A 10,277-nucleotide genomic window follows, 5' to 3' on the forward strand; every position below is an offset into this window, starting at 1 on the left:
ACCTTTAATTTATATAAAAGTCATCAATAAAGTGTATTTAAAGCACAAGCCAGTGGTGACAAACATGACATGAAGCAGCTACTGTCAAAGGTCAAACAGACACAACTGTTCTGTCTGAATCTCCAGAGATTCATCCACTGACAGTTGATGAGAAAGATCCAAATCCAGAGATCCAATCAGTGGCAAACCAGTGCCACCAAGTGGACTGCACTGGTGTAGCAGGAGTCAAGTACTGCAGTTACACACAAACACGAGGATACCTTTTATTGGCGGATGACTGGAAATGCATTTTCCAACAATGTAAATAATTAAGAAATAAAACAAACTAGGGCTGCAACTAATGATTCATTTAGAAATCGACCAATCTGTCGCTTAGCGCAATACTTTGCTCGATCAGTGATTTGTCCACAAACCAAAATGTTTCAGTTTTAATGACTTCTTTGTTATATGGAAAACATTCACATTCAAGAAGCTGAAAATTCAGAGCGCTTGTTTTAATTATTGAAAGAAAAAAACAGAAACACTCAAACCGATTATCAGTAATATCATATCATAATGTCAATATCATCATGTTGTGCAAAGAAATGCATGCAATTTCAATTGATCTGATTTAGGATTTGAACACTGAACACACAAACAAAAAGGAGCTTAACATATCACCTTTTTTTAAGGATAACAAGACATAAAAGTGCATCATGGGAATAAATCACATGTTAATAATCAAGTCACCACAAAACATAAATAACAGTATAATAATTCATTCATCATAAGTCAGTCTGATCTGGCTACTGTAAGTATTGGGAATATTAATAAGGTTACAGCATAAAATCCTTCATGTACAGTTTTAATGGAATAATTAACAACGGATGTGATTTAAAATATAAAATAAATTAAAAAAATAAAAGAACACTCCCACAAGTAGTAACAAACACAATATGACTCCTAGAAAAGGCCTTAAAATTGTGTCTTTCTGTTCTCCACTGGTTTATACACATACTTATGTGTGTGTGTGTATATATATACATATTACATATAATTTATGGAATCTTGAACGTTTTTCTTGAACTGACAAAGCTCCAGAACTAAACTGACGTGTAATCTTGATAAAATTTTGAGTAGTGCAAGTATTTTGAGTTTCCACGGTATGATACTGTGCCTCCAGGTACATTACAAAACAGTTCAGTTACCCCAATACTTCTCATACTGTAACCATCACATACATGTACAGAAAACAACACACAGTCAAGGAAAATCAAACAATGTGGAAAAACAGTTCTGTTCCAGCCTTTTACACACGTTTCACGTGCAGAATGTCTTAAAAAACGGCCTTGGATACTTCTGTATGTCCCTATGTCAACAACAACAACATCATGTCATATTGTACCTAATCAACAATCTGTAAACTTCTACACATGGATGCAAATAATATAATGAATTGTCAAACATGGAAAAACAGCCTCACTTTTGTTTGTTTATGTGACACCTCACCAGGGTTCATTTAAAAGGCTGAAATACTAAAAAAAAAGCACAATAGGGCTTAAAGCTCTGGTCCTTTCCAGGAGTGCAATGTCAAGAAAAGTCATAAGAAAGAACACACAACTCCACAAAACACTGAAGAATTAATTGCCCACGTGATTATCTTTAAAAAATAGAAACGTAGGGATGGCTCCATACCACTTTTGTGTTTCCGATACCAATATAGTGTAAGTCCACTTTTTTATGTATTTATTTATCACAACATTAGACCCACCTACTCAATATTTTCCCTATATTATCTTAAAAATAATTCCACGTAGCTCACCTGAGCACCACATGCCACATTTAAATCCTGACCTTAAGGAACTATTTGATATTTAGGGTACTTTTTCTTTTACTGATCTCCGATCCAGTGATTGTGACCATTATCAGACTGAAACTGATGACAAATATCAAATCTCTACATAGAAGTGGTTTTGTTCCAAATATACTAGTATTTTAAATTAAAAGTATCATGTCTTTAAGTGACAGGTAAATACATTTCCTGTATATTAATACCAATTTTCTTTTCATAAAACTTACTTTTATGACTTTACATTCATTCATTCATTTTTAAGACAGCAAAAGCTTAATCATAGGACATTTTTGCTGTTTCCTTATAAAGTAACATAGCTCCACAGTGTTAAAATGTGTTAATTTAGTCCAGTCTGTGAAGTGCTGTGTTTTTAAAAGGCAGGACTCGGACACCTGAGGGTTTGCAGGGTCCCATGTGAGGTTAAGATTGGTTCTTAGACAACTAGCAAATCCCCAAACTACTAACCTAACACATCCATAAAAAGATAAATCAAGCTGTCTTGGCGATAAACAGATATTGTAAGACACTTAAAGATAAATGTCGTCACTTGTTGTGAAGTTTTGAGGACATGTTCAGGATCTCGCAACTCTCAAAGGATGAGATATACAGATAGATGAATAATGTTGATTTAAATGTAAATTATTCAGACAGCATTCATACAGTATACACAAGGTTGTAAACTAGTGCCATGTACTTACTGTCAACTGTTGAAGGATACTGTATATTTTAAGCAGGGTTGATAAATTGTGTTTGTATTTTCTTTTTCTGGGTCACATGGACTGCAGATCACAAAATAATACAGGGGAGCATTTTCAGTCCATGTTTAAATTAATTGAACAGTCTTATGACCGGCACAGTTTCCTACATTACTAAACCATTCCAACTGTTCACTTAAAGCCATGTATGGCTCTAAAGGAAACTTCCATCCAGACTGAAAGGGATGAATTTCTGAGCCTGCTGGGCTCCGATCTCAGCCACATACAGAGCCCCAGTCTTTACGTCCAGGTCCACCAGGTGGGGCTTCACTTCCTCAGCCAGCTGGATCACACTGACCACTCTACACTGGCCAATTAAACCCACTGGAGGTGCATCCAACAGTGATATCTGATTGGTGTTGAGCTGGACAACGACAAAATACTTCTTGTCTGGAGTCAGGCGAACAGAGTAGGGCGCGTCCTCGGTGAAGCAGCTCCCCCAAGTTCCAAGCCACTCCCCAGTGACGGAGTTAAAGACCTGGATCCTTTTATTGCCTCGGTCGGCCACCCACACCCTCTGGGAGTTGTCCACAGTCACACTGTGGGGGATGTAGAACTGAGCCATGCCTTGGCCTTTCTCCCCATGCATCCACAACACCTCCTGCTCTTTAGAAAGCTTGATGAGGCGGTTGTTCATTCCACCGTCACCATCCACGATATACATTTCCCCGGAGCTGTGAATGAAAATCTCAGCTGGCTGGTCAAACTGCAGAGGGTTTAACCCAGAGCCTGCCTTCCCTGGTGTACCAAGCACCTGACACATACAAGAAAACGATCAACAAGACCACAACCACAACTTACTGCCACTAACTGAAATCTTACTATAAATAAAACTAACCTGAAGGAGGTTCCCAGATGGTGAGTACTGTTTAATGCAGTGGCCATATTGGCCATTCCCCACATCTGTGATCCACACAGTGGGGTTTGATGAGGCTGCATCAGCTATAAACATCCCATGAGGCATCTCCAGGGTGGTTGTGTTCCAGGGCATTAGGAAATCTCCATCAGTGGTGAACACCAGCACCTTGGGAATAATGTCGCCTGGGACAAATCAAAGGCAAACACTGGGTGAAGCATAAAGCAAATATCTAATGTTTGTTTAAGATGTACTTGCTCAGAGCCAAGAATAATCAAGACAATACCAGAAGAAAACAAAGAACACTATTTTGGAAATTGTTTTTTGTTTTATTTTTTTAAATAACAATAAATGTGGTCAAATTTCCATCATCTGACATTTTCAGATTAATTTGGTTTATATGCTGTGATACGTGCCAACATGGCTCAGATGACTCAAAAACAAATCTGTTACCCTAAATATCCTTTTAATACTTCACTTTAGCAAAGGCTATGAAATGAGCCACCAACTTCTCCAACTCTGTTTCTCAAAACCATGTTTTTTCCTCTCAAAACTCCTTTCACCACAATGATACACAAAACGTATGTCTTGCAGGAGCATCAAATAAACACTGAAGCGATAAATTCAAAAAACCTACCCGAAAACTACTATCAAAACTGTCCATGTATGTTCTGGCTTCTTGAAGCCATGTTGCATATACATACAGTATTTGCCTTTTTCTTGTTTTGCTGATGTGTAGATCAATTAAAAAGACGTAAAATCCCAAAAACATGCGTTAAACTCCAACATTAAGCAAGGACATTACTAAAATCTAAATATATGACAGAGGAGTCTGATGTATTTTTTAAAGCCAGCGATCACGAGACGCATCACAACCCCCCCATCGTAATTTAATTTAGCAACTGCGTCAGACTTTGACAGTCTGTGTTCCAGTCATGCAGGAAGTACTGAACTAATCTTTTTAATTAACTGATTCTAATGATTCAATTACTTCAAACTACTGCTTTGTTCGTCATTACTTTAATGTGTTTGTGCCGCCTATAAAATTAGGTCACTGTTTTTTTCGTGCAGCCATGGTATGAACCCCGCCCACATTGAGGTGGCACTTTAGTAATAGAAAATTAACCAAATCGTGTAGAGTCGGGCTACAATTGTATAGTGGAAAAGCGCCATTAGCCTGTTATTTGCCTGGGGCCCCCCAGAGTCTAGGTGCCCCCTTTTTCCTTGTGCCCCTGCTTCCTGAAATGTCTTTGCATGCCACTGTGTAGTTATATTTCTGTGTGTGTGTAGAAATATGGAAAAAATTGACATGTCTGCTCTGAGTGGATAACGTTAGTGTTGTTAGTGTGTTTACCTCTCTGGGCCACATACACGACCCCAGCATACTGGTCCACGGCCACAGCAAACACGTCCCCCGTGAAGAGTTCCGGGTTCTTTGGCCAGCTCAGCTCCAGTTTGTACAGAGGTCTGCCCAGCAGCTGGTACTCGCGTCTCGGGCTGGAGGAGTTGCTGCTGCCGGGCTGCGTGCCAAAGGTACCGTACAGCACCATCATTAACAACACAAACGAGCCCATACTGGTGGCCACCAAACACGCGTGACCTCGCTTTTTCTTCAACATCTGTGCTTTGATATCACTACTGTTGCTACACTCGGTATGTGGGAGTACCACCGCTGAGGAGATGACGCCGGGAATGGCAGACGCTAAATGTAATCTGATAAAAGATAAAAATCGAGTTAAAGTCCTAAAATGATGTATGTTTCGAAACCTGCTAAACGAAACGAAACGTTCAAACCACTTCCTCTTCAGCCTTACATGAAAACAACAGTATTTCCGTCTACAATACCACAATAAAAGCGAAACTACAAGACAAATGCGAACACATCCTCGTTAATGTTCAAAATGTCCAGTTTATGTGTTCAAATTCAACTTGTACGTACATTTGAATATTTTTGAAAACATATATATGGTGTTAATTGTGTTTCTGCTGTCACTGTCGCAAAGCTGAACATGCTGGAGACTTTTATTTTTAAGGCAAATCATTTCCTGTTTCTGGTAGTTTTACGCAGTGTCACGTGACCCCGCCGAGACGTCACGACGTTGTTGACGACAGAGCTTTGGAGCTGTGAAGGCGACTGTGCTTCCCTGATTGTAAATTGTTTTTCCCCCGTCTAAGTAATTTCTCGTGATTTTTCAGCGTAGTGCGAATGACAGTCCGTGCGGGACAGAGGCACCTTTCATGTAGTGTAAGCCGTCGACGAACAGACTCCATGGAAGTCGTGGACAGCCCGCTCAACCTCGTAAGTTTCGATGTTGCAATAACAGGCTAACGTTACTGTAGCCCGGGATTGTATAGGGAAGCTACGTTAGCCTTCTGCCGGAGTAAGTTAGCGGCTAGCCGTGTTGTTGTTGTTTGCAGACAGAATGGACGTGATACACATCTGTGTTTTTGTCTTTAACAGAATCAGCTGTTAAATGTGTGAATAATGAGTTGACAGTGTCAGTTTTTATTATATGTATGTATAGTCAAATGTTTATTTTACTGTTCCACCACACACAATGGCAACGAAACCAAATGTTACTTCAGTAGAATAGAATAGAATTTTACTTAAACAGGGACAATTCAGTTTAACATAGTCCCAATAAAAAGAATGAGACTGATGTGCTGTAGATAGAGTTCATAGCTATTGCTAATTGTCAACTCTTGACCCTAGTTGGGCTTTTACATGTACAACACGATCACCATACTAAAAAATACACAGCACCATAAACTACATGTACATAATCAGCACGATATGTAATAAAACATGCTAAATCTACAATACGCTGTATACCTCAAAACTGTGCATTATTAAATATAACGCCTTCAAAATAAAACCTCAACTTTGTTTTCTTTTAGTCAACACTTAACATTTGTTATAAACAGTTTTATATCTGGAATTAATTTGATTTCAGTTGACAGCCCTTAATGGAGAAGGCGGACTGTACTAATGTAGATCTCTGATGTTACCATCAATTACCATTAATCACCATGTCATTGGATGTACCTGTGAAGAGGCTCTAGGGTTAGACTATGTAGATATAGACCATTTGTTTGAGAAAACAAAGTATAGCGATCAAAATTAAGTGCATGTTTTTAGTATTTGACAGTGATGCCAAGTAATGGGCTTTTTATCCATTATCTTCTGAAATGAGATAAGATGTGTCTGGTTGTAGATGGCGACGCTTGAGCCCAAACCATTATGAAAAACGCTACCTGAGTAGTATTATTATTAGTTTAAAACAATTGAAATTAGTTTGGCAAATTTAAATTGTTGGTCTGAAATAATCCCTGAATACTTAAAATCACTGACCTGTATTTTGCAATGCTGTAAAGTGTTTTTAAACATCCCAGGTACACTTTTTTCCAATTGAGAAACCTGTACAATTGAGAATTTAATTATATTGTCAATAAAATCAGCTGCTACACCAACTCTGCAAACATACAGAAAGTTAAACGTGTGTGTGCCCAGATTAAACGGGTCCATTGTAACTTATGTCTCACAAACCAAGTAATCCAGCTCAAATTCCTAGTTTCTAGAGCTTTCTGCTCCCATTGTAACATTTTTACCTCAAGTATAATGATCTCATTTTGCTTTTGACATCTCTTATTCATGCTTGACCCTTCCCCCGTATTCCCTCGATGTGTGTGCCTCTCTTTAGGCCCATCAGCAGTGCAGAAAGGCAGACCGCCTGGTCGCGTCTGGAAAGTATGAAGAAGCCATTTCCTGTCATGTAAAGGCAGCAGGTACCACCACTGTTAATTTAATCATCAGGAAATTCTCGCTTATTTACAGCAAAGTGGCATGTGAGCAAAAATCATCTACAATCATCTACAAGGTTGAACGTCTGACCTCAGGACAAGAATTTGACATCCATAAAATGATCCACCAGCAAACACTGAACAGCTGAATGCCTGTTATCAAACAGTACTTTACACTGTGGTGCACTGAACTATTGGTTGCACTGTGTAATGTCAAACATTTACACTTGCCACTTTCATATACTTCACTTTCTTCTTCACAGCACTGCTCATGTTTTATTCGATGCATGTATTTATAACATTTGTACATCACATTTTAAAATTGTAAATGGTTCATTATAATCATGTTACACATAAAAAGAACTTAAGCTACAATGTCTGATGTGATGAAAACTAAAGAACACAGCCTTTACTTCACAATCTGTTTCTTACTGCTTGTGCTGGAGTTATGTTTTAAATATTTAATGATTACATTGTGTATTATTTCATAGCAGTAATGCACATTACCGCCATGCTACTGTGTGAGGTTGTAGTGCTGTTTTCGTAATAAAGTATTGGTATGAAACTCTGTGGCGTGAAGGAGGATAAAAGCAAGTCATCAGCCCTGTGAAATTAATATAGTTACTTGGTTCTTTGTCTGTGTTTCTCCCCTAGATCTTCTGACAGATGCAATGAAGACAACAGAGTGTGAGCAGGTGAGTACTTGTTTGTATTTGTTCCCTCTTTAGGACCTTTTCTGGAATAAACGCTGACCATGTCAGGACCAGTAGTCCTCATGGAGAGCCCAACCTGGTCCTAATGAGGCTGAAAGGGATTTCTGATGCTGGAAATCTTTGCAGAACAAGATAGGGAGGTTACGTTGGGGGTGGGGGGTTAATTTTCTCTACCTTTTATGTGCATTTAAGGGCAGTTGCAATATTCCCTTGTGGCACCCAATAAAATGTTAACTATGGAAACAATAAAGCAGATTTGATGTGATTGATATTTGTGTGTGGTGTTGATACTTGTAGGCTCGTCTGTCCATGGAGCTGCAGAGAGACAGTCATATCAAACAGCAGCGACTGATCCAAGAGCGCTGGAAGAGAGAAGCTCGCCGCGAGGCGACAAAGGCGCGGTCCGGTGCGCCGCAGCCATCCAGCAGCAGCACGGACCTCCTCTCCCAAACCCAGGCTGCAGGCCAGCTCCGGCCCCACGGCTCCCAGGTTCTCTCAGGTGCAGAGTGTGGAGGAGGCAGGGAGAGAGAGTACGACACTCTACTCTACCAGCTTCAGACTCGACAAACTGGAGCCAGTCAGCCTTTGACTCAACCTTCCGCTGGATCTAAGACCACTAAAGATGACAAAACCCGCCTGGAGGAACAACAGACCACCATCGAGGACCTGAGGCGCCTGGTCGATCACGTGATGGATGAAAACCAGCGCTTGCACGCCGAGAACGAGCGGCTGCGCTCGGAGAACACCCGGCTGTGCTCCGAGGCAGCAGACTTCGTGGAGCGCTCCGAGCTCTGGGTGCTGCCGCATGCGGGCGGCGCTATGGGGACGGGGGGTGGACAGGAGAGGAAAAGCACAGGGAAGGGGAAGGAGATCGCAATCCCGCAGCTGCCCGTGCTGGAGATGCCTGCTCAGGAAGACCTGTGTCTGGATGACCTGCCTCCTCTGCAGCTGCCAGAGGACATCCAGAACGAACTGCAGGAGATTCTGGACAGGGATTAAACTCTGATAGGATAGATGCCACACACACTCACACATAGTTACCAGGGTTCACTCAGTATGGCTTTTTGAGTCCAGGTTGCCATATGTCTGACATTAAAAAAAAAAACTTCACAGGCTCTGTGTGATCCCATCATATGGTGTTAGAGAAGCCTGATCAGGTTCATGAACTGATAACACCTGTACCACTATTACAACACAGTCCAAGTCCACGGTGAAGGAGTCGCTCACCCAGCAACATTATGAGTTGGAGCATCCGTGAGGTTATAAGTCAGTACGGCATCGCCTGAGCTGTGTATGAACTGAGGTTGTCAGTTTCAAATTGCATGTGAAAGCTAATTCTTGGCTTTGAATAAAAAAAAAATTGTAGTTTGACAAAATAAATCCTAATTCAGCAATCTACAGCTCGACTTGTTTTCCAGAGCATTTAAGCACACACAATCTCAGCTGTGGTTCTATCCTGTGATGACAACTGAGCAGAGACCGTGTGATGTGGTTCATGTGGTTAAATACTCCCAGTGTGTGTTTTATTGTGAAATGTGTGGATTTGTTCCACACGGTGTCTGGGAGAAGCCATAAGTGTTCTGAAGCTAAAAAGTGATTTTATTCATATAGGTCATATATTTCCATAATAATTTGCACTTTGTGTCAATGTCAGGACAGAAGTTCATCATTTTGTGTGTGTGTGTGTGTGTTATCTGAAGCTTCAGTGTCACTGCAGGCTATAGTCAGCCAACAATTCAATTAATACTACTCAATGAATTTAATAAATATTGAATAAGGTAATTACTTGTCTTGGATTGTTGGACATGTTTGTGTTTAAAAGCCTGTGTGATTTTTGATTTGTTTTTATGTTTGTAATAGAAGCTGGAAGTTCTATTGTTTTTTTGCTTCTACTGGAAAGAAAGGAGAAAAATTCACAGTGAAAAATGTGCCTATTTTTTGCCTTTTATTTAGAATTGTCTGACAGCTAGTGTGTCGTTATATTATGATGTTTAATGGGAATCTGGGGAAATTATGATTAGACTTTTTTGGTTTCAGAACACTGACCACTGTTGGTGCTCAGTTATCGAGGAGACTCCCAGAATGCACCACACCTTGCTGTACGTCACAAATGAGCATCTAATTGACCAGATGTTGGGAAATTTGACAAATGCATTTAATTTTATAAACTTTTTTTTCTACTGTTTTTCTATTGTTTGGTGTAGTGTGTAATTGCCAGTAGGGCTTTCGTAAAAAAAAAAGAAAGAAAAGAAGTCTTTGTGAATGAAGTTGAAATTGCTTAAGTGGACCGTGAGTTGAGTTAAAGCTTAAAAAGAAGTTTG

The 10,277-nt window shown here is 40.0% G+C and overlaps 2 protein-coding genes across 2 annotated transcripts; one reads left to right on the top strand and one right to left on the bottom strand.

Moving 5' to 3' along the window:
* Window positions 1-506: 506 nt before the first annotated feature.
* Window positions 507-5,261, bottom strand: LOC122760052 (NHL repeat-containing protein 3-like). The gene is made up of 3 exons (XM_044015135.1): window positions 4,797-5,261; window positions 3,425-3,627; window positions 507-3,340 (listed from the first exon to the last, which is right to left on the bottom strand). Exons 1-3 carry the CDS (start codon window positions 5,059-5,061, stop codon window positions 2,741-2,743), a joined length of 1,068 nt encoding a protein of 355 aa, XP_043871070.1. The 5' UTR covers window positions 5,062-5,261; the 3' UTR covers window positions 507-2,740.
* Window positions 5,262-5,504: 243 nt separating this feature from the next.
* Window positions 5,505-10,272, top strand: nrbf2b (nuclear receptor binding factor 2b). Its single transcript, XM_044015136.1, has 4 exons — window positions 5,505-5,741; window positions 7,144-7,228; window positions 7,898-7,938; window positions 8,254-10,272. The coding sequence occupies exons 1-4, from the start codon at window positions 5,649-5,651 to the stop codon at window positions 8,953-8,955; spliced, it is 921 nt and encodes a 306-aa protein (XP_043871071.1). The 5' UTR covers window positions 5,505-5,648; the 3' UTR covers window positions 8,956-10,272.
* The last annotated feature ends 5 nt before the right edge of the window (window positions 10,273-10,277 follow it).

This window comes from Solea senegalensis, unplaced genomic scaffold (genome assembly GCF_019176455.1).
Source record: "Solea senegalensis isolate Sse05_10M unplaced genomic scaffold, IFAPA_SoseM_1 scf7180000012903, whole genome shotgun sequence".
Classification (NCBI taxonomy): domain Eukaryota; kingdom Metazoa; phylum Chordata; class Actinopteri; order Pleuronectiformes; family Soleidae; genus Solea; species Solea senegalensis.

Excerpts from the sequence above, each read along its gene's own strand:
- LOC122760052 (XM_044015135.1), bottom strand. The coding sequence starts at position 5,061 with ATGTTGAAGAAAAAGCGAGGTCACGCGTGTTTGGTGGCCACCAGTATG. Across the intron at positions 3,628-4,796 it reads CGTGTATGTGGCCCAGAGAG|GCGACATTATTCCCAAGGTG; the intron begins GTAAACACACTA and ends GATTTGTCCCAG. Across the intron at positions 3,341-3,424 it reads CATCTGGGAACCTCCTTCAG|GTGCTTGGTACACCAGGGAA; the intron begins GTTAGTTTTATT and ends TGTATGTGTCAG.
- nrbf2b (XM_044015136.1), top strand. The coding sequence starts at position 5,649 with ATGACAGTCCGTGCGGGACAGAGGCACCTTTCATGTAGTGTAAGCCGT. Across the intron at positions 5,742-7,143 it reads TGGACAGCCCGCTCAACCTC|GCCCATCAGCAGTGCAGAAA; the intron begins GTAAGTTTCGAT and ends GCCTCTCTTTAG. Across the intron at positions 7,939-8,253 it reads AGACAACAGAGTGTGAGCAG|GCTCGTCTGTCCATGGAGCT; the intron begins GTGAGTACTTGT and ends TGATACTTGTAG.